This window comes from Erpetoichthys calabaricus, chromosome 3 (genome assembly GCF_900747795.2).
Source record: "Erpetoichthys calabaricus chromosome 3, fErpCal1.3, whole genome shotgun sequence".
NCBI lineage: Eukaryota > Metazoa > Chordata > Cladistia > Polypteriformes > Polypteridae > Erpetoichthys > Erpetoichthys calabaricus.
Genome location: NC_041396.2, coordinates 268,296,238 through 268,320,781, shown reverse-complemented (window position 1 = coordinate 268,320,781; position 24,544 = coordinate 268,296,238). Strand labels below are relative to the sequence as shown.

At 37.9% G+C, this 24,544-nt stretch overlaps 1 protein-coding gene across 3 annotated transcripts; it reads right to left on the bottom strand.

Moving 5' to 3' along the window:
• Positions 1 to 4,538: 4,538 nt before the first annotated feature.
• On the bottom strand, positions 4,539 to 22,827 carry LOC114648908 (F-box/LRR-repeat protein 12-like). Of its 3 annotated transcripts, XR_007934533.1 has the most exons (4): positions 22,676 to 22,823; positions 11,208 to 11,283; positions 5,478 to 6,594; positions 4,539 to 5,440 (listed from the first exon to the last, which is right to left on the bottom strand). XR_007934533.1 is itself a non-coding variant. In XM_028798236.2 (3 exons), coding segments are annotated over exons 1-3 (921 nt in total). In that variant the 5' UTR covers positions 22,734 to 22,827; the 3' UTR covers positions 4,539 to 5,751. The 3 variants fall into 3 exon arrangements, 2 of the variants coding, with proteins under 2 accessions (XP_028654069.1, XP_028654067.1); XM_028798236.2 differs by having other exon boundaries at positions 4,539 to 6,594; positions 22,732 to 22,827; XM_028798234.2 differs by having other exon boundaries at positions 4,539 to 6,594.
• Between the last annotated feature and the right edge of the window lie 1,717 nt (positions 22,828 to 24,544).

Below are 24,544 nucleotides of genomic sequence, written 5' to 3'. Positions count from 1 at the left end.
AATGTTTTATGGAAGTCCGATTATAGTTTACCTGAAATTGATTTTTTAGTCGTCTTTAAGTCTTTGTATTTTTAGGAACATGAGTATGTCTGTTGTTTTTTGATTAAAACTTGTAGGACTGCGGGAAGTGTAGAGTATGGAAACCGTGTTCTACGTTGGAAATTTGTAGCTCAGAAGCCGTGGCAGGATAGGTGAGCGCGAAAGAGCTTTCATTTTATGAAGGAGACAATTGCCGGAAAATAGTGTCGATTGCTCAACGGAGTAAAGTAAATGCAATTAGTGTGAGCATATCTAGCCAACTGAGGAGCAGGGCAGCGACTCAGCAATTAGCTGCCGTATGGAGGCTGTAACCTCACTCCCATTAGTATGGATATGTCTAAAAATCACGTCATTCGCGTGGATTCTGCGTATGTTCGCGTTGCGCGGGAAAATCAAGTTCTCGGTTATTTTTTAAAAACAGTTTCGATCCACGGTTGGTTGAGTCCGCGGATATAGCTGCTACATTTCTCAAGTTTATTGTCATGTCTACATGTAATTAGTACTTGACCCACGAACCCGCGACAAAGGTCGTGGGGTCCAGCGGCTGTGGGGCATTTGTTGGCGAAGAAAGATTAACAGATCTTGACTTTGCTGTGATCTTCGCGGAGACAAGGGAGGCTCTGATCAGGGCTCTCGAGAGACTGAGCGAGAAGTCTAAGTGTTTGGGCTTGCTAGTGTCCTGGATAAAAACCAAGATCCAGGCTTTTAAAGACCTCATAGCCCCAGCCATCAGCAGTGTGCCTGTCTGCGGAGAGAATGTCGACCTTGTGGAGAGGTTTACTTACATTCATGTCGTACCTCACATCCCTTCCACATAAGTATGTAAAAGTGATGCCTTAAGCCTGTAACTTCAAAGAACTCTGTATAAAGACTCACTTTCACCAGCACTAACAAACATAAAGGTGTCCCTGAGACACACGAAGGTTTAACACCCTTCTGCTTTTATACCACTTACCATCTTATGGGGGTTTTTACTTTTACTACACTCGTTTTTCAACCAATGTTCAACCTCTCAGCCTTGATAACCCTGTGGGCAAGAAATATACTGTTAATTCAACGTGAAGTTAAGCCTTTAAGTTTGGGTGCATGCTGGGTGAATTTTGGTTGAAATTCTACTGTGAATTTCCCAGTTGGGATTAATAAAGTATCTTTCTATCTAAAAAGGAAGGAAGACAAGACAGGCAGGGCAGAGCAGAGCAGGAGAGAGGAGAACCGAGATGGAGAAGAGCTCAGACATTGATACGGACCTCTGCAGATTGAACACCAATGTGAAACAACTCTGCGTCCAGACTTTAAAAGACTCCTCTTCTATCACCTTAATTTTCTGCAAAAGTATTTTTAATAAGACTCTTTTTCATATACATTTTCTTAAGCTTTTAAGTCTCTTTTCAAATATATTTCCTATTTTTGCTACAATCGGTTTTACTGTTTTTATTCATTTTGCTTTATAATAATTAATTTTATACTGTTTGATTGGGTCAGGGTATATGGTTAACTGCATGTGTGGGCGATTGTCATATTCCCCACAGGGGTTAGCAGCTGAGAAGAGATGTCTTCAATACAAAGCGCTTCATTGGTGAGTGGCACTGGTGTAGCTCAGGTCTGAAGCCAACTGTTTGGTCTGCGTGTGCAAGTGAGACTCTTTGCTTGATGCAGCTGTCCATACAGTATGTAGGTAAGGCTGTACATGTGAGGTGCTATAAAGCAGGTACCTAACACAATATAAAGTAAGAATATAGTTAACAGTAACTGTAGTGTAAGTGAACCAAAATAACAAATACAGGAATCTTTGTAATAAAATATTCAAGGTATAGTTAATGAACATCTGGTGTAGATGCCATCTTCCTAAAGGGGTTTTCCAACAGTAGCAGCGTGTTGAGTGTAAAACTGCTTTGGTGATGCTGATTGGCACTGGTGTAGCTTAACCATTTGGTCTGCTTATGCTAAGCTAGTATGTCTCTTTTCTTAAAGCAGCTTACACGTGGGATGCTATACATCGTTATATTAAGGCAAAATTCCATGATAATGCAACATTAGACACACTGGATTGAATAGAATTGTTTATCGCAAGGGGCGGCACGGTGGCGCAGTGGGTAGCGCTGCTGCCTCGCAGTTGGGAGATCTGGGGACCCGGGTTCGATTCCCGGGTCCTCCCTGCGTGGAGTTTGCATGTTCTCCCCGTGTCTGCGTGGGTTTCCTCCGGGGGCTCCGGTTTCCTCCCACAGTCCAAAGACATGCAGGTTAGGTGGATTGGCGATTCTAAATTGGCCCTAGCTTGGTGTGTTTGTGTGTGTCCTGCGGTGGGTTGGCACCCTGCCCAGGATTGTTTCCTGCCTTGTGCCCTGTGTTGGCTGGGATTGGCTCCAGCAGACCCCCGCGACCCTGTGTTCGGATTCAGCGGGTTGGAAAATGGATGGATGGAGCTCCCGGAAGAGCTAGAAGAAGTGGCCAGGGAGAGGTAAGTCTGGGTATCTCTGCTCAAGCTGCTGCCCCCGCGACCCGACCTCGGATAAGGGGAAGAGGATGGATGGATGGATACAAACTACAATTGCTAAAACTTGAGAGACTGTGCTGACAACGACTGTTACCCAGTAGCAGCTTCATGATAAAGTGGTTAAAAAAATAAAAAAAACTATTAAAAATAAATCCACATCTCAAGCAGAGTTTGCCAGAAGAGATACTTTGAAGTCAGCTGGAAAAAGGTTCAATGGTCTGATGAAACTAAACTTGGGCAACAGTGTTAATGGCCTGGAGTCAGAGTCCAAATCTCAATCCAGTTAAGAATGTTTGGCTGGACTTGAAAAATGCTGTTCACTCATGATCCCCATACAACCTGACAAAGCCTGAGCAATTTTGCAAAAAAGAATCGGGAGAAACGGCCAGATGTCCAAAGATGACAGAGACCTGTGCATACAGACTCATGGCTACCAAAAGGCACATCTACTAAATATTGGCTTGACGGGTGAATACTTATCTGATCTGTTACTTTTTGTTTTATATTTGTAATTGAAACCTTGCAGAGATATCTTTTCACTTTGACATTTAAAAAGTATTTTTCTGTTGATCAGTGTCAAAAAAGCCAAAATAAATCCATCATCCATCCATGTTCCAACCCGCTGAATCCGAACACAGGGTCACGGGGGTCTGCTGGAGCCAATCCCAGCCAACACAGGGCACAAGGCAGGAAACAATCCTGGGCAGGGTGCCAACCCACCGCAGGACACACACAAACACACCCACACACCAAGCACACACTAGGGCCAATTTAGAATCGCCAATCCACCTAACCTGCATGTCTTTGGACTGTGGGAGGACACCCACGCAGACACGGGGAGAACATGCAATCTCCACGCAGGGATGACCCGGGAAGCGAACCCGGGTCTCCTAACTGCGAGGCAGCAGCGCTACCACTGCGCCGCCCCCAAAATAAATCATCTGTAATTTAATAATAAAATGTGAAATCCTCCAAGAGTTACTTATTATATGCACTGTAGGTGATGCTTTTATCCTGAGTGACTTATAATGTAGAATATACTTATACGTTCTGATCACTGGCAGATTAGATGATTTACTCAGGCTCAGATTTTGCAACAGTAGTGTAAGAGCCTGATCCCCTAGCCTTTTAGGTTATAATCCTTAGTCAATGGGACACATGGAGAGTTAACAAAGAACACAGCAGCCTAAGAAGTAGTTTACATTTTTTGGTTCAAATGCTATAATTCTCACTGCCTAGCTTTAAGTTTATAAGAGACAAGTACACGATTTGAACACCTCAAAAAAAAAACAAACAGGACACAGATCAGGTGAATACACATGGAATTCTACTAATGCAAGAACGTCTAGTTATACTGCAAACTGGTTAAAAATATTAATAGAAACCTGCAGCAGTGCTCAGATAAACTCAAACGAGACCAGACTAACGGAAAAGTGAAGATTGTTTTAATCAAAGAAAGCAAATCATTCAATACTAGCAGGTCCAATGACTTTGAACTGGATCAAGTAGGTTCAGTAATAAATGGATGAATGAATACTGGAAGGTCAACAAATGGAACAATGCTTTATTAACATGGATTTTATATGTACAATACATTTTGGTAGATTATTAAAACAAAAAATATTAGCTAAACAGGACAGAAGGTCAAGCACGACTGTATATCATCAGTGTATTTTGCAGTATCTTCATATTTGGTTTATGCCTTCTGATTCTTGCTGTGGTAAACTGTTCCACCACCCTGCCCTTGCAGAATGTATTCATTCAGTTATTTTACAAACACATATATGCCAAAATGGGGCCAAGAGAGGTCAGAGTGTATTCTGTCAGCAATGGGCACAAGACAGGAACCAGGATGTCATTTCAATGCATACACCAATTCCATGCCAACTTGTATTAACCCAACTTTTCTGGCTTCCAGATATGGGAGGAATTCCAAAAGCCTAAGCCTTTCCCATTGGGATTAATAAAGTATCTATCTATCTATCTATCTATCTATCTAAAAAAGAAAATGCAAAGCACCCCTGACAGTGACCCAGACAGGATTTAATTCCTTGTAAATGCATCCATTACCAAACCTGTTTAATTCAACTCAAAGTCATGAGAGACAAAGCTGGAACCCTTGACAAGATGCTAGAACATTTTAGTGCCCACTTACACAATTCAGAATCACCAATTTCCCTAACAAAAAGATGCATGACTTTGTGATCAGGAGGAAAACCCGTGCATACCTGGAAGGATGTGCCAAATCCAGCAACAGTGACCAAGCCAGGATTTGGTTTCACAATATTGGATCAATAAAAAGGCTGCAATCTCCGCCATGCTGAACCATCAGGGAAGTATTTCTCAGTTTACAGTTCAACAAATTTTATAGCACAGCTCACAATAATTGTTTAGAACACTGACTGTGCCATCATCATTTAAGTTTGTGTTTAAACTGCTTTGATGGCATAATAAAACAAAACATTATTACATTGACAGTGGATATGTGCATAACTCAGATATTAGACCTGATTGGAGTTGAGAAGAAAAAATAAGTTTGAAAGTTTTATTTGTACAAAAATAAAAACGCTTTAGCAAATTAATTCTTTATTAGATTTTTTAAGTACATAAACATTTTGTTTAAAAAAAAAAACCAACAAAAAAACATAAAATTCACCAGCAACACAATATTTAAGGTGTGGGCTGCAGTTGGCTTTGTGCGTTAGTAGATGTAAAAAAGTAAAAATGGCAAAAACATTAAATGATCAATGTTACTATAATAAAAATTGTTCTATAATCTGAAGGTTTCTGGCTATTTATTATTGTCCAACAGCACTGCCTCTTTCATTATTCTGGATGCACATTTGTGTATTTGCTAAGTTAATCCACACATTACATATGAAAACTTTAAATAAGCATTTTGTCACACTTGATTGGTAATAACCATGATTAAGAATGATTCAACCATGATTAAGAAATCACACTGAAGTGGCCTTATTCAAGTTTTAAAAAGATACACACTGCATTTTTATGCCTAAACACCACTGAAAATATATTTATATATAACGGAATGGATAAAATGGTGATTTAAAAAAAAAAGAAAAAAAAAAGGGAAACTGATATAAAAAAAATAGCTCATTCCATGTCCTCCAAATGTAGAAATTAACCTTGTACATTTACAAGTTTCACTCTGAACACTATTTAGTGTAACAAAATGTGAATCTAGTAGACCAGGCTGCTTAAGTTGGCAAAGCATTAGTATTAGTAACAATGCAGTGTGGAAGGCTTTTTTGAATCTGATTCATGGTATCGTTGCCTTCAAGATGAACACTGTTTAGATTTAGTTTCTTTAAAAATGGCAAGGAAGCACAGACTGCAATAAGAGCTTTAGGACTGAATGTGAAACAGCCTTGAATATCCAACTGTTCTAGCTTGGTAAGCTGATCCAGGCAGCTAAGACCTGCATCAGTCATAGACATAACCTTTCTGAGGTGCAGGACTCGGAGTTTTCTCATGTGTCTTCCCACAAAATGCAAGAATCCATCAGTAATACTGCTGACACGTGTACTAACACTGGTATTACCTTCCATATATAAGTGCTCCAGTTCGCCTAATCTTTCTGCACACTCCTCTATTCCATGATTTGTTACTCGATACGTGCCCAAAAGTACCAGTTTCTTCAGTTTTACTTGTGAAGTTAGACTTTTCAAATGAGAGTCAGAGAATGCTGGAACATTTTTCATAACCAAGGCTTCAAGATGGGGCCAAGACTGATTTTTACTGTTGGATGAGTGGTCTCCAACGGGTTCAGAGAAAAACTTTGATGGAATCTCACATGTGATCATTTCTAGTGTCTTTAAAGACGCAGGTAACTCGTTATAGTTACTGACACCCTTCAAATCTGTTTTAGTCAGGGAGAGTTCCTCTAGGTTAGGGCATTGTTTCCGCAGTCCCGATAACAAAGCCTTTGAAAGGAACTCCTTGTTTTTTTGAACAGAAAAGAGCAGGCCTTGCAATTTCAGGGTTCTCAGTCCAGTGTTAAAATGGCGCCTTAAGAGATGCCAAAGTACTTTTGAAGTCACCTTAACCCAAAAAACAAAAAGAAAGAAAGAATCAAACTTGCTTCTACTTAGAAAAGTAGCCCAAATATCATAATTTTTGCCACAAGAGAATTTTAAGAGAGCACATTGAGTTAAATAAGTACATAGTTTTAAAGAAGTCGGAGTCTGAAGATAAATAATAATATTAATAATATAACAAAACAGTTCAGTGGCCCAGTTATGAATTCAGGCTTTGTTCAACAATCTCTTCTTTAAATTGGACTCTTACATTAATTAAGCAAGTTACTTTCTGATCTTTAAGTTTATTCTGTCAATCCAGAAAATACAAGCTACTTATGTTAATATTTTACTAAATGAAGAATTCATTACATAGGTAACAATGTACTCTTTTTGTTATTATTTATTTTTTTTTGCAATGTTCTGACGATTTAAGCCATTACTTACTAATAGACACATAAGAATGTAATACTGATGTAGCTTGCACTTTTCTCAATGCAAAATAAGAAAAGGGGGAAAATTGTTATCTATGTAAATAAAGAGATCGAGTGAAAATGACTCATGAATTGTGAAATTGGTTTAAACCAAACTCTACAGAAACAGATGACCTGTAGGATATGACTCGATATTATCAATGTTGAAAGGACTGTTATTAACAAACCATAATTTTTTAAAAAGGTGCTATTTAGCATTTTCATCTAACAAAAATATGAAATAACTATCTTGAAAAATGTGAATTGTTTTCAAAGTGTATTGCCTTTCTCGGGTGTTTTTGATATTGTACTACTTTGCATGACAATAAATTACTTGTACATTTAAATTATCCTTCAGGCAGAATAGGAAAGCCCGATCCATGAACTTGATAACACACTGATTATCCAGTTCCACAGCACTAACAGTATCTAGCTGTGGTATCCGTAATGAGTCAAAGAATTCAATACATTGTGTGTTATCTTCTTTGGACCAAGTGGAATATAAGGACTTATAGTACTCTCTAAATGTGTGGGTTATATTTTTATAGTTTATGATTTTATCTCCTTCTGTGTTGGTAATTGCTGTTATTGCACTATGGACTTCCTGCTTGTGGATTTGTTGAGCTAAAATCTAATTATCTAGGTTTATAATAATGATTGTGATTTAAAGATGAGCAGTTTCATTTCTTTAGTACCCAAGAGGCTAAATTCTGATTGCAAAACTTGTCCTTCCCTATAAAGTGCCTCATTTGGAGACCTAGTGTATTCTTGTTCTATTCAGGTAATTTCGTTAATTAACTCGGACGCCTTCTTGGTTTCCAATTTATTTTTGCGAGAAAGATATGAAATAATCTCTTTTCTTAAAATGCCTTCAGAGTTTCCCTAGAGTATACCGGAAGAGACCTCTGGAGATGCATTTGTCTCCAAAAAATAATAAATTTTCTTGGATATGAGTTCTGTACAGTGCTCATCAGTTAATGACAGGGGGTTAAGGTGCCAGCTGCAAGATGGTGTGTAGGAAATAGTAAATTAAGCTCCATGATCAGAGGGGTGTGGTTGGAGATAACAATAGTGTTATACTTACACAATTTGATAATAGGCAAAAAAATTTTGTCTTTGAAGAAATAGTCAATTCTTGGGTAACAATGATGAACTTGTGAGAAGAAATATGCTCAAAGATTATGATTTGAAAACCTCCATGGGTCTGATAAGTTCTGATCCATTACAAACTGTGTAACTATTTTTGCAGTATTTGATGTTATTGCTGCTGTAACTGAAGACCTATCCACGTCTGGTTTTAAAACACAATTAAAGTCTCTAACCATTATAATTTTATGAGTGTTCACATTAGGAATAGACGTGAAAACAGTTTGGATGAAACCTCTATCATCCACATTAGGTACATAAATATTTATCAGAATCACTTTAGTATTAAATAAACTGCCCATCACCATGACTTATCAACCTTCAGGATCAGATATTACATCTGACGCTACAGTGCGGTGGCTCTGAGGCTAAGGATCTGCGCTGGTATCCCGAAGGTTGTCGGTTCGAATTCCTGTCATTGCCAAAAGAGATCCTATTCTGCTGGGCCCTTGAGCAAGGCCCTTAACCTTCAATTGCTCCAGGGGCACTGTACAATGGCTGACCCTGTGCTCTGACCCCAAGGGGTATGCGAAAACTAACAAATTTCTAATACAAGAAATTGTATAAGGCAAAATAAATTAAAAAAAGGACAGTTCTATGTATTAAGATTCCCACACCCCTAATTTTCTTTATATAACCAGAGTGGAAAAATATGGCCAATCCAATTCCTTTGCAACCAAACGTGGTCCTTGCTTATTATGTGTGTCTCCTGTAAAAATACTATCTTCGCATTTAAACCTGTTAAGTGAGTGAATAGTTTTTCTGTTTAATTCATGATCAAGACATTCTAGCTCACAAAATTCACTGTTCATAAAAAACATTGCTTCTGAACTTTTGTTGACATTTTGTAGTCTTAAGTTAAGGTAGTACATCTTTACATATGATAGCTTTGATCTAGATAACATATTACTGTTATGTTAACTGTAATGTTATGGCTATGAAACCTATTGTTGTGTTGGCATTACCGGTTCTTGGGGTAGAAAGGATAAATAAGAAATAGCAAAGCTCTCGTTCTCTGTTAACCCATTTTGCCTCCCCACATGAGGAAGACCACACTTCATGAAGTTCTGGTCCTTTGACATGCCAAGACTGTTAGAGCCCGTCCAGAATAAAATGACCCCACCCAGCAGAGGTGTAGAAAAGGTTAAAATAGTGGTATCTTGAAAGTACAGTTCCAATACAAAAAACCTAGGGAACGATGTTAAACAGTTCCCATGGAGAATGAGAAAATGTATGATAGTACATTCCCAATACAATCAAGGATATGAAGTGGGGAAATGAAAAACGCACTGTAAATAGATAGTTAATTTGTAGTTGCCAAGAAGTACATATATTCATTGAAAGAGATTCCAATATAATATAATCAATGGAGGAAAAAAACCCAGCAAATGTCACATTACAAATAGTCCAAAAGTTGCAAGTAGAATCTTCTTTGCCTTGTCTGAACAAGGCATGACCCATGTTCGTGTTTCAAAAGAATGTTGGGATCAGTCTGCTTAACTCACTTTCTGCTTCATTCGGAGAGGTAAAAATGTACACTGACTTTCAATATTCACTTTTAATTTGGCAGGGTACAAGGGGCTGTATCTGATATTAGCACTGCACAGACGCTGTTTAATACTGTAGTATGTGTCATATTTAGCAGATGTTGTAGAGGAGAAATCTAGGAAAATATGAATTCCCATTTTTCAGGGAGACCTCCGATTCTGATATTGCTCCTTCTATATCTATCTTCCTGCTCAGCCAGTTTGTCAGCGAGCACTCTGCATTCTGATTTTGCAGCCATCGTCTTGTCATTAGTGATGGAACTCGATCGTTCAACTCTTTCAATACTAGTCATAAACATTGATTAAAATCTTCAAGCTGAACAGAGAGTACTCTAATTTTACTCTCTAACTTACTCGTAATTACCTGTACTTTTACATCAATTTTTCCTAGAATTTCTGTAAAGTCTGTAGTTAACTTATTACTATAATGTTTCTGCAGGTCTTTTATATGTTGATGCTGTTTCTCACTCTTCTTGTTTAGGTCAATTCTTTCTTTCTTTACATCCATCTTTATATCACTTTTTATATCATTTATGTCACCCCAGCAATCATTTCCTTGAGATCGAAAAGTGTGTTGCGGTCTTCTCTGCACTCTGTAGGCAGAGTTGAGAGTCCAATTGGGATTGAGGTTGCTGATTAACGGGGGGTATTAGCTGCAGTTGACAGCAGGGATAAAAGGGGTATACTGAGTTCCAATAATCCTCTTGGAGTCGACAAATTATCCTTGCCTTGCTTGTAGTTTCGTTCCCACTTTCACTTTTGGCTGAAGGCGATGCTGCAGCGTGAGGTCCTGGTAGATCACTTCCTTCGGCCGTCTGTTCCAGGTTATTCTCTGGTAGGCAGTGACCTTGAGGCCAGTCTTGACTTTGATGAATGTTTAGCAGCCTTATCTTTATCCTTTTCTTTCTGAACCCTTTGTGTGTTGCTCATGCTTATTTATACTCGCATATAATGTAAATACAGGATATATTGGAATAATAGTAAAAAAATTAGTAAAATAACACTGCTGCTAACGGAGCAAGGCTCTAGCCATCCATCTCACTCAAAGGACGAAACCAAAACTACATTTTTTTAAAAAATATAATTAATACAAATTGTTTTACATTAAGGGTGTAATATACATAGATAAGCCCAAGAAAGGCTATGTACCACATATTTCATGGCATTTCTGAAGTAAAACTTTGTCAAGGTTTATTTTTTTATATAGTACTATTAAACTGCATAGCAATAATGCACCTATAACCTTATTAAAGTTTACTAAACTATCATGAAGAAAAAAAAAGTTACATTTCTCACTGGGGACAAATAAAGTTCTGTTTATCTATCTATGAGAGGGCAAAAAAATTGGATGTGTTGGAACTTACCACCAAAAGTGTTTCTTTAGGCACCCATTCTTAGTTTCAATCACACATAAAATAATTTTCTGTTAACAATTCCTTTTTATATATATTCAAATGAAAACCATGCTTACTGAGGAGTAAGGTGTCAAGTCCACATGAACCCACAGCTTCTTATCATAGACAAGCCTACGCCATTTCTTACAAACCCTAGTATAAAAGAAATGAGAAAAGATTATGACTGAATTGGGGGTGGGGCGGATTGACACTTAACAGCAGGTGCATCCCCTGCAAAGTAGAAGTTCCAACTGAAATTTTTATTTTATACAGATGTATAAAAAAAAAACAAAAGATATTACTCTTAGTGACTTTAAAGCTGTGTGCTGAAATGGCCTTCCTGAAATCAAAACATTTTAGCACTTTGTGCTTATCATGGACATGTTACCTAATAAACACTAAAGAAACATTTAATGAAGCATGCTGGTCAGCACAATACATTGTTTCATCAACAATAGGTTATCTTTTAAATATTTTTCAAACTATTTAATCATATGCACTTAAAAAGTAGTTGTGAAATTATATCCTCCCATTACACAAGACAGTTTGGCAGTGCATGTATATATATACAATCGATCCTTAAGAGCTTCACTTCTGATAGCTTTGACAAAAATTATTAAAAATATTAATTTCAAAAAGCAAACAAATATTTTTAGTTAACTAGCTTAATAAAATGTACTGTTTGTGTACACACGATTTAGTTCCAAAATTTAAAAAATGTTTCTTTAATTGCCTGTATTAGTGTGTGTGCAATGAGTCGTCAACCCAACCATAATTTGCTCTGGATGCTGCCAGATAGTCTTTTGCTTCTTACAACCCCATAATTGGAATAAGAAAATTTATAAAGTGGACTAGTGAATCTATAAAAAAGGGAAAGAAAAAAAAAAGTAACCAGTTCAGGGTGTGGAACGTTAAGATGAAGTCCTGCATTTTTGTAGGTGAAAATCTTAATCAGCAACTACAGTACATGCAATTTGGCAGCAATTTTACTTTCTTATATATGCAGGAAAGGAAATGCAAAGTATTGAACAGCACCCTACTTTAGCATAAAATATCCACTTTGGAGCAAAATTCAGAGCCAGAATGTAGCTTCATGCACTTTGGTTGTGGTAAGATATACCCATGTCAAGCATAATTCACTAACAGGTCCCCTCCAAATTTGAGATTCACAAATCTCTATGTTGTATGTAGTTCACATTTAAAGCATGCTGACGTGAATGTATATGCAAAGTAGTGTTTGAAGCAGATATACATAAGTGCCGGAACCGTGTGTGTTACACTGATGGATTAAGATTGAGATTCAAGCAGTACTATCTAAAACCGACATTTATCCCTTGGAGTTTGTAGCATTGCAATCGAAGAACACCATAGTCTAAGAGTTTTAGGTTTTCTGCTGCACAACAAAGGGGGCTAGAGGCTGATGGAGTTGAACTGATAACCAAGATGAGAGCCAGTATGTATCTAACAGTGCAAGTAGTGAACATCAAAAAACAGCACTTGCTAATCATTGAGCTTTGCACCGTGTGTAATCTTCACAGAATTTTCCATTTCCATTCACAACATGATCAAATCTATTTTTTCCTGTCTAGGACACCACCCTGTCTTCAGTAACCAATTCACCCTATTGGTTTCTGGTGTCATTCGTGCGGCCTGCCAATCACTTCTGCTACATCCTTCATTTGCATAAAGAATGCCCTCAGTGCAGAGAACAGCATATAAGTTAGCATAGTATTAATACATATCAATAAATAAAAAAAAGTTTTTGGTAATGTTATAGAAAAAAGAACCAATTAACCAATTTCAATCAAACCATAAAGTATGTGAATTTCCTCTTGGGATTAATAAAGTATTTATCAATCTATCTATCTATAGGCATTTTTGAAATTTTGGGGTACTTAGTTTTTGTATTGGGAGGATTTGCCTCTAAATATTCATATATCAAAATGTCCTTTCTTAGCAGATACCTACTGACTTAGATGTACCATCCTGCCAAATTTCAGCTTTTTAACTAAATGGGAAATAGTGTTTTTGTTCATGAGTGTTATATAAATTATACACACACACACACACGCTTGCTTTGCTCGCCAATCCATGTGCCTGTGCTACGCACTAGCCTCTTTGCAGTTCTGTCGCTCACGTATGGGGAAGCGGTTGTACAATTTAAACAGATTTTTATTTTACATATACATATATACATATATATGAATCACAATCTGATTGTATGGGTGGTTACCTACCAGATAACGCTTGCGGTTGGTCAGCAAGTCGGCTAACATCCGCCACGGTGCCCTCTTTCAGTTGCGAGAAGCAGATCATAGAATGGTTGAAATAGTTTTACTGTCAAATAATGCAAAGAGTACTTTGAAAAAGGTGGTTCTCATGCACAGGTGCCACAGATAAAAGCTTCTCGATCTTAAAATGCTTCCTACATTGGTTCCATATTCTGAGTGAGTGAAGCACAATTTGGTTGTTAGTATATTGGCAATAACTTGGAATATAAAGAAGTACTGCAAGATTAATCGTTATTTTATTCGCAAGATGATATAGATATTTTATAAAGTAGATGCCATTGCATTGTATTAAAACAAGGAACCCCACATAATATGTGTGGACTCTGATGTGCTGATACATGTTAGTTAAATTATGGTGAATTTTGAATGAGTGCAGTGCTGTGAAAAAGTTTTTCTTGTTTTTGAAAAGTGAAGTCAATATGTAGACACTCTACAAATAAAGTGTTACTGAAATTTGTCACAATATATTAATGTTCTCTATGCATGGTTAAGTAATCTCTACAAAAAAAAAAGCCACCATTTCAAATATATCAGTGCATGCTAATTCATTCAAGATAAAATTGATATTAAATAGAATTGGAACATTGTGAATCAAAAACGAACCAGGACATCAGTGCCAATACCCAGTCCTATTAAGAGTGTGTGACCGTAATACACACTAACATTTATTATATATTTATAATATATATATATATATATATATATATGTATATATATATATATATATATATATATATGTATATATATATATATATATATATATATATATATATATATATATATACTAGTTATCCCCCGAGGCTCTGCCCTTGTAGTAGTGAAACAGGACAAACTTTAAATATCAATAATAAAAAAAATGCAATAATTTGTATTGATCAGAATTTATATTGATTGCTTTCATATCCACGGGCTTCTTGATATACAATATTTTTGTTTTTTCTATTAGGGGCGAGAATGTAGCTGTGATCTCTTTGCCAAAAATTTAAAAAGTTGGCAAGGTATCTCTGGCCAAGCGAAGGTCAGGTACACTCCAACGTCAAACGCTGCCATTGTATCTGATCGTGTTCAGCTCTGATGGGAGAGAGTCCCCTACGTGGGGAGAAGAGCACGTGGCTGTGATATTTCTGCAAATGAGCAGGTACCCTCTAAAACACATAGCTGTGATCTTTCTCTCAAAAACGTCAAATGGTACTCTTTAAAAATCATTAGATGATAATGTCTGCTGTACAAACAGGTATCGCTAGCTAAGTGGAAGCAAAGTACGCTCCAACACGTGGAAAGAAGAAGAGCGACTTGAACAAAGGCTGGCACGTGAGTGAGGATGGCTCTGCCCGGTTCCATACACCTGAGGTTCTGCTTCCGTCTCCCCTTGGCCCGCAGCCTGTCTCTTGTATTTGCTCGAACAAATTGGTGCTGCAAACAGAACTATGATTCTTAGCATGATGAGAGAAGTCGCAAAATCAACCAGAATGTTCAAGCAAACTATAGAGAAAAAAATGGATCTGTTAAAATCCTTATATACAGTAATATATATATATATATATACACACATATATATGAGATAATAAAAAAAATCCTGCGAGAGAATGACTAGGGAGACGAGATGTGATCTTCACGTGAAGATCATGGAAGACACTTAAAAGACCCATGAGACGTAAGAGATTAAGGTCCCCGTGAGATGCTCCATGGCCAAACATGAGGCTTTGTGCCAAGAGAATGACCCAGGACCATCTCGCGGGGGACGTAGAACATGAGATTCTTGCAAGACACGCCCTACTTATAACCAATATCAAATAAGACCACGGGCAGCAAAACACTCAGTCGTGTCAAGGCTTTGAGCACACACAGACCCAGGGCTTTATACGTTATAGATGAAACATCGACGACTAAGTGAAGAAGAAAGAGCAGTGCAGCGAAAAGAGACTCAAAAGCGTTGGAAAGAAAAAAAAATGTAAAAAAGAAAAAAGAATAATCTAGGTGCAAATTCAGAAAATAAGGAAAGTAATAATCGGTCCAGAACAAGTGGAATTGAAAAAAAAAGCACATCCAAACGGGCTCAGAATTAAAGGACAAAGTATAACTTCATAAAGACATTCAAAAATGTTGGCGCTATACACATGCACAGCAGGTTAGATATTATGAAAGCAGTGGAATTCGAAAGGCACAAAAAAAAACGATGGCGCGATACACATGCAGACAAAGGTAAAGAATATGAAAGCAGGAAAATTTGAAAGTATTGTAGCATCCCTTCCAGGTTGAAGCTTTTTTTTTTTTTTTGTTTTGGAGTGACTGTTAGGTTCGATTGAGGGAGGGCGGAGTACAGCACGGTATTGATTGATGTGGTGAGGGGGTCCCAGGACGGGAGGAGGGGTTTGGAGAGGGTGCTAGAAGGTTGTGTTTGGGGTTACGAAGCTGACATTCTTTTTCTTGATTGTTCAAGTAAAACTTTTGTGAGAATTTACTACGTCTGTCTGTTTTTTTTTTTTTTTTTACTTCTCTTTTCGAGCCGGACGCAGAGGTCGCTACAGTATCAAAAAAAGATAGTAAAGATCGCATTAGCACAAACAAAAGGAAATTATTACTCGAAAAAAGGGAAAATAATCATCACAGACCAGGTGTAATTGAAAAAATATCAGGACAAAGTGAGGACAGAAACAGAAGACAAAGAGTAGAAAACAAAGTAAAATGTCATAAAGAGGTTAAAAAACAAGGGGGCCAAACACATGCAGAGCAGGTTAGAGATAATGAAAACAGTGGAATTCAAAAGACTCAAAAAAAACGTAGGCGCGAATCACATGCAGAGCGAGATACAGAAGATGAAAGCAGAAAAAAAACAAAAGTGTCAAAACAAAGACAGTAAACATCGCATAAACGCAAACAAAGAGAAATTATTACTCGGAGAAATAATGAAAAGGGGAACAGAGATCGAATATATGGACACAGGTGATATGTCTGAAGTATGTAAATATTGTAAGGCTTTGAAGTTTAAGTTACAGAATTTCAAAAACGAGGTTTACCTCACATGCATTTTATTGGTTACTTTGCAAAAAAAAATTATTAACTGCTGATGATGTAGATCGTTTTGTCTGTGCTGAAATTCCAAACAGAGAAACCTATCCTGAATTATGGTACAAAGCCATTAAACACATGTCTCATGGACCTCATTTAAAAGATTCAGCATGTTGGGACTCAAAAGATTCCAAATATTGTTTTTAAAGAAGTTCTGAAATAAAAATGAAACTAATGAAATAGCAACAATTCAAAGAAAAAAAAATCTTAAAAGTGTGTACAGGCATTCCCCGGGTTACGTACAAGATAGGGACTGTAGGTTTGTACTTAAGTTGAATTTGTATGTAAGTCGGAACAGGTACATTATTTTATAAATGCTATTGCTGACCGACTGTAACCAAGTGCTCTGCCAATGAATGATGGAGTTTCACCTCTCTCTGACCTTTTTATTATTTTCAATGGTGATGGTTTTTCTCTTCTTTACTGTATCACCAGCACTTGCATCAGATTTGTGTTTCAGAGACATTCTTGAAGGGTGAAGACAAAAGGTTAAGATAAGATATTCTGCACAGCACTGTACAGCTATCACAGCAGGCAGGCATCCCTCGTCAGCACGTCTGGTGTACTGACCAGCGACAACTTCCTGCTATGTACGTAACAGTACAAGCAGGCTTGCTATTGAGAATGAATGGGAGCAGCGAGAGGCGGTTCACCACCCACCACACAGTCACCTCCACTACAGTATGCAGCCTGCAGCGTGCGTCCACCCACCGAGAACGAACACGGTGCGGTCAAAGGCGTGTAGTGAATCGCCCACTACCGCCCCCTTTCAAAAGGCAGCCACCCAAAGCACACTACAATGCTGCCCCCCGCCGCCCCATTCACCCTCAATGGCCTCCGTTCAGCCACAACTGGGTCACCGCTTGCAGCATTACCAGCCACCCACCGAAAACGATTCGGGGGAGCCGTGTGTAGTGGGCGGGCAGTGAAATGCCCTACACTGCTCCATCCAGCCTGCGTCCAGTCAGGAGCAGTAGCTGCGGTGGTGTAGTGGGCAGACAGCGAACCACCCCATTAAGCCTCCGCCCTGCCCACGAGCGATAGCTGTGGCCCCAGTGACTATGGACCACTATATTATATATATATATATACAGTAATCCCTCCTCCATCGCGGGGGTTGCGTTCCAGAGCCACCCGCGAAATAAGAAAATCCGCGAAGTAGAAACCATATGTTTATATGGTTATTTTTATATTGTCATGCTTGGGTCACAGATTTGCGCAGAAACACAGGAGGTTGTAGAGAGACAGGAACGTTATTCAAACACTGCAAACAAACATTTGTCTCTTTTTCAAAAGTTTAAACTGTGCTCCATGACAAGACAGAGATGACAGTTCAGTCTCACAATTAAAAGAATGCAAACATATCTTCCTCTTCAAAGGAGCAAACAAATCAATACGCTGTTTGGCTTGTAAGTATGCGAAGCACCGCGGCACAAAGCTGTTGAAGGCGGCAGCTCACACCCCCTCCGTCAGGAGCAGAGAGAGAGATAGAGAGAGAGAGATAGAGAGAGACAGATAAAAAAATCAATACGTGCCCTTTGAGCTTTTAAGTATGCGAAGCACCGTGCAGCATACTTAAAAGCTGCACACAGAAGGTAGCAACGTGAAGATAATCTTTCAGCATTTTTAGACGAGCGTCTGTATCGTCTAGGTGTGCGAACAGCCCCCCTGCTCACACCCCCTACGTCAGGATCACAGATAGTCAGCGCAAGAGAGAGAGAAAGAAAAGTAAGTTGGGTAGCTTCTCGGCCATCTGCCAATAGCGTCCCTTGTATGAAATCAACTGGGCAAACCAACTGAGGAAGCATGTACCAGAAATTAAAAGACCCATTGTCCTCAGAAACCCGCGAAGCAGCGAAAAATCCGCGATATATATTTAAATATGCTTACATATAAAATCCGCGATGGAGTGAAGCCGCGAAAGGCGAAGCGCGATATAGTGAGGGATTACTGTATATATATATATATATATATATATATATATCCATCCATCCATTATCCAACCTGCTACATCCTAACTACAGGGTCACGGGGGTCTGCTGGAGCCAATCCCAGCCAACACAGGCCACCAGCCCACCGCAGGGTGCGCACACACACTAGGGACAATTTAGGATCGCCAATGCACCTAACCTTCATGTCTTTGGACTGTGGGAGGAAACCGGAGCATACGGAGGAAACCCACGCAGACATTGGGAGAACCCGGGAAGCGAACCCAGGTTTCCTAACTGCGAGGCAGCAGTGCTACCCACTGTGCCGCCCTATATATATATATATATATATATATATATATATATATATATATATATATATATACACACATACACACACATACATTAATACATACATACATACATACATACATATACATACATACACACATACTAGGAGACTTTGCTCCCTACTTGCTTCGCTAGCAGCCAATCAAAACCGTTTTGAGGAAGCTATCATTACCTCTTTTAAATATTCTTTTTTAGCACCATTAAGCTCTTATTTTTGGATAAATATACAGTAAATATGGAGCTTTACAGTAAAAAAATGCAAAACAGTAGTTTGTGGTTTAATTGCAAGAGAAAAAAAATAGTAATAACTTTTTTTTAGTTCTAATGTGCTTGGCAATGTGTTTTAGCAAAGAAATATGAAATTATTCTCACTTTATGACCAGCCTTATTTTAAGCATATCTGATAAGATTGTAACTGGTATTGCAATTATCATTTATTGGAACACAAATTTTCACAGAAAAATTAACAATTTTCATTGTAAAACAGTGTTAATTTCCTATAAGTTTTCATTATACTTTCAAACTTGTAATCTGAGATTGCTTTGCACTATAAACACATGGTTTTTAGAACACAGGGTGATTAAGCTTGCTGCATAGAGAACATAAGATAAACTTTTACTGATATAATCATGTTTTTAAAATAAATAAAGCAAGGTTTTACACAGTACTGCATCTTGCACCCCAGTGAATTCAATGCTAAAGCACTACTACCAAATTATACAGACAATTTCCATAGCTGGCCCACAGAATATCTGATCAAATCAGAACTAATGCTGCTATATCTTTCACATCATCTTTATTTGTATACAAATTAAGCTAACATCACATAGCATGACTTCTAGATGGAGGGAATGCCAGACCTGACAGTAGTTGCAGATCTCATCACTAAAAGGATGTCAGATTACATTACTATTCTTGTCAAATTAGAGGTCTCTCTAAGGACTTTCCATCACAGGTTGACACTTCCAAAATATCGTAAGGTTGCCTCTTTTTTCTGACAGCCAATAATGTATTGTAATGCCTGACAGAGCCAGCTGTCATGCAAAGGGTTTTTATAAATATAATGAGTTCACATGCAATCTTAGTCCCTTGTTCACCTTTTTCCATCCTACCTTGATACATAAAATACAAAATGTTATACACACAAGCCTCTCATCTGTTTGCAAGTTCCAAACCACCTGTGTTCTTTATTCTTCGTGCCTGCATTACATGCACTGTACTTTGAAGTTAGCGCTCATTGGATGTTAGCTCTCATTCACACAGAGCCCACTACTACAGCTGTAAGTAAGTTGCAGACTAGGTGGACTGAGTTGCTGGGTATGTGATGGGAGACCAAGGACACCTACTGCCTCAGAATCTCTAAAGTTACTTATATGAAGTCTGCAACATAAAACTGCTAGAAAGATGTGTAATGTAGCATGGCCTTTAAGTAAATACCCTTTCAAAAATGCATTACCAACTTGTTATCTTCTAGAAGAATTGAAATCTATCTTGTACCCATAAAGAAGATAAGTATTTAAAAGATAAAAGAATATTTCAGATTTCATCTGAAGTGACTGAGAAAATAACCTAAAATGTCATTAGTCTATTTATACTTGGTGATAAATATTCTTCTTATAACAAACAAATTAACAAATATTAAAGTAGTGCATGCTTTTCTTTAAATGATATATGGGCCTAAAATGCCTAATATCCTCGATTGTTGTGAAAACTGGAACTGCCATTAAAAAAAGGAAAAAAAAACTAATTTGCATAATCAAATCATTTTCTTGCATGATGTTGTACTGTAAGAACAATCATAAAATGCTTTTAAAACAAGATGGGTATACACTAACATGATAAACAAACAAAAAAAACCCAGAAAAATAATTTTCGGATGTGATTCAATAAGCATTTTTTTATGAAAACTGGCAAACACAGTATACACACACAAATATACACACACACTCACTGGCCACTTTATTTGGTACAACTGCTTATTAATGCAAGTATTTAATCAGATAATCACATGGCAACAACTCAGTGCATTGGGCATGTTGCTATTGTCAAAACAATCTGATGAAGTTCAAGGATTTCTCCTGTTTGAAGTGACAGATAAATTATTCTCAGCAAAATATAGACATCCGAGAAATACACTGAAATGTTCTTCACTCATGATTTTCTGCCCATAAGGTAAAGGTTTTGTTGACCAATATATTTGAACTTCAGGCTTTTGAACTGATATAATAAAAATAAGTCAGCACTGATATCAGAACACATGCACATCTTGGAATTTGTTTTTGGTATGTGTGCTGCTTTATCAGTTACTATGCACGTCTGTTTGGCTCAATCACAATTACAGCTAACAGGGCATCACTTATGAAATTTTGTAAGGGATCATTTGTGCACCCTGGAGGTCAGTCAACAGCAACTTTCAAAGTTGGCTAGTACCATTACCATCTGAGAAATATCACCTTTGTATGCTCCACAAAAACTAGAACTAAATCACATCATCACTGTCCATTTTTGCAGAACTGTCAGTTATCACAAAAAAACGTTATGAATACCGGCAATATTCACAATCTATGTCTCGCTACAAACCAACATGTAGAAAGTAAAAAAAAAAAAAAAAGTCTGTCCTTTCATCAAACTTCCACACTTTCAAGGAGACACCTCATCCGCTCTCCAAAACAGTTTCTGTATTTCAGAATGTAGGAGGTGTATGGGATGACAGCATAAACTGTCAAACACGGAGGAGGAAGTGCTATGGTCTGGGGTTCTTTTGCTGGAGGTAGAGTTGGTGACTTGCACAGAGTGACTGGCATTCTGGATGAAAGGGGTTACCACAGTTTGGTTGTTATATCAGTAAAAGGTGCCTACTTTGATGAATCAAAATTTGGAATAAAATTTTGTACAGTTAATGATTCCTTGACATTTTAATTTCCTGTTGTTTATTTGTTGTATGCCTTGATGCCATTAAAAATTAAGACATTAAACTGTGTGCATGTCCATAAAAATTGAAAAAGATTTCACTGGTATTGTATAACGCAGCAATGAGGAATGAAAACAATGGTGTTTTGAACCTTGCAAACGTAAGAAAAGCTTGTGTGTGTGATGTGTTGTATTTTTCATACAACAAAACTGACAAAAGAAAAAAAAAAAAGGACTTTTTTTTTTTCAAAAAGAGACTGTGCCTGGACTTGCCATACCCGCTAACCCTTCAAACAGCATTGGCCCCATCAGGCAGCACGTTATTAGCTGTCAGAAAAAGGAGGGCATACAACTGTGCTGTAGCGTTCGCACACAATTGGTAAATATGACATGACCTGCAAGTTTCAGCCATTTAAATTGACATGGTCGGGATAAGATCAGCAGTCGTTCAATCTGACCTACCGAACGACTAGAAGTCGTGTATGGTGACAACAGCTTGCCAGAACAAAGGCGCTATATGAACAGAATGTATTATTACTACTCCGATAATCTACGCTGTGACTGAGTTGAAAAACGGCAAACCATAAAGCACATAGTGCACAAATGCCTGAATAAAGCTTTACAAGGATTTCCTTTAGACCACGTCAAGACTAGATTTCGGGAAAGGATATTCAGTTCTGATCTAAAGTATCTTTTATTTGACTAACTTATATTTAACATAATATATGTCACTTGATGTATGCAGCCATACGGCAATTACTTGAAAACTTACTTATGGGAACAATAGCGTAACTCTGCACCGAAAAAGACCGACAACACATCGCAATACCTTGCCATACTAAACTCAAAATCACCTATGATTTGCCACTGCCAAAAAAGAAAGTCTACATGATCTCTTCCAGCAAAACTTTACCTGGTCAAGGCACAGTATAGCTTTGCAGTCATTTATGAATAAACTCGAAAGCTACGCTACTCCTTTTCCCCCATATTTCTCACCTGCTTATCCTTAGCAAATCTCGCACGGGAAGGAAGGAGAATATCTCTATAATTACATTTTCAGGAACAGTATTGAATCCCGTATCTATAAAAGCAGCCATCATGGACGTTACAAATTCTTGGCATCACCGGCGCAGGTCCACCCTGCAGGATTCCTATTGGTCTCATCCAAGTTCCGTCAAGGAGAGTGACGTTTCAAATACCGGAAGTGCGAGTTCTCGTGGGAAGTTTTCTTGTTTCTCAATTACAACAGCTCAATTCACGACACGAGATGGTTAGTTAGTCGTGGGGGGAGTTGGTTTCTTGTTTAAATTTGTGTTTCGCTTTTTGCCAGGTCGTTGTTGTCTGTTCGACACAAGGTTTTCTTAGTTGTACCTCTTTTCTCATTTCTGTGTGTGGTCGCTTTCTCATAACTATGTACTTTCATTTCCATTTGTTGTGTTACTAACATATTATTTACTTGTTCTTCTGACATCTTCCGGATTTGGGGAGCGAATTTTAATAGGTTCGAATATTCTGTTTTTCTTGTTTGTTTCACTGTTGGTCATGTTTATTGTCTGAATTGGATTCTTGACACGAAGATACGTCTACCCATCCACTACAGTGCCTTGTCTTTTTTTTTCTTTGAAAACAGTATCCAGATGAATAATAATAAAAAAAATCACCTGTTTATTCGCACTTTCAATACTAAATAAAACCAGCCCAGCAATCTAACATATTTACAAATTCCGGTAGGTAGCAGCAATACGACTGATATAAACTAGCATATCTTGTAAATAAGGAAATTGTGCACTGGCCATTTCTGCAATTTGACTTTTGGATTATAGTCCTTTCCGTCTTGATTTCAGTCATTTGTCAGCAGCTTTATTTTACTGCCTAATTTTTCGTAAGTGTTTCAAGTATTCTTGCCACATGTATTAAATGTTCAAATAGGTATCCATCCATCCATTATCCAACCCGCTGTATCCTACTACAGGGTTATGTGGGTCTGCTGGAGCCAATCCCAGCCAACACAGGGCGCAAGGGAGGAAACAAACCCCTGGCAGGGCGCCAGCCCACCGCAGGGTGCACACACACACACACACACACACACACACACACACACACCAAGCACACACTAGGGATAATTTAGAATCACCAATGCACCTAACCTGCAATGCACCTAACCTTTGGACTTTGGGAGGAAACCCACACAGACATGGGGAGAACATGCAAACTCCATGCTACCCACTGCGCCACCGTGCCGCCCTCAAATAGGTATCATGTTGCTAAAACATTTGTATCTAACACTTCTCACTCTCACTGTGCTGTACTTTCTGAAGGTTTGCCAGATTGTCAAACACAAATTAGCCCAAGTCCACATGTATACAGTTATATTGTTATTGAAGTATAAAATGTAAAATGCTATGGATTTGATTTTGACTAATTTTAAACCATGATTGTGTGAGTTAAATAAAAGCTGTTGATAGAAGTGGTAATCCTTCTAAGGTTTTGCAGCTAAAGTAAATTATGAAGCGAATGATGATGTAGAAATACAACTATGAATTAAGTAAAGTCAGTTTAAAAAGTAAGGAAATCATCTTATTTCATGATTAGATCAGTATCCTGTGGATGAGGTTTAAACAGAAGTCACTATTATTGTTAATTGGCAAATACATTTCATCAATTCAGCTCTAAATCAAGGCCATATAAATACTTTTGTTTTGGTATGTGATTCTTTCAGAAGCTCACTCAGACTAGTGATTTGTAAATTAATTGTTTATAACTGTGTTTCTCAACCACTGGGTTGTGACTGACCTGCCATAGGTGAGCCGCTTAAGTGTTTTTAAAAATGCTGTGTAATATTTATCCTTGTTTGTATCTGCAGAC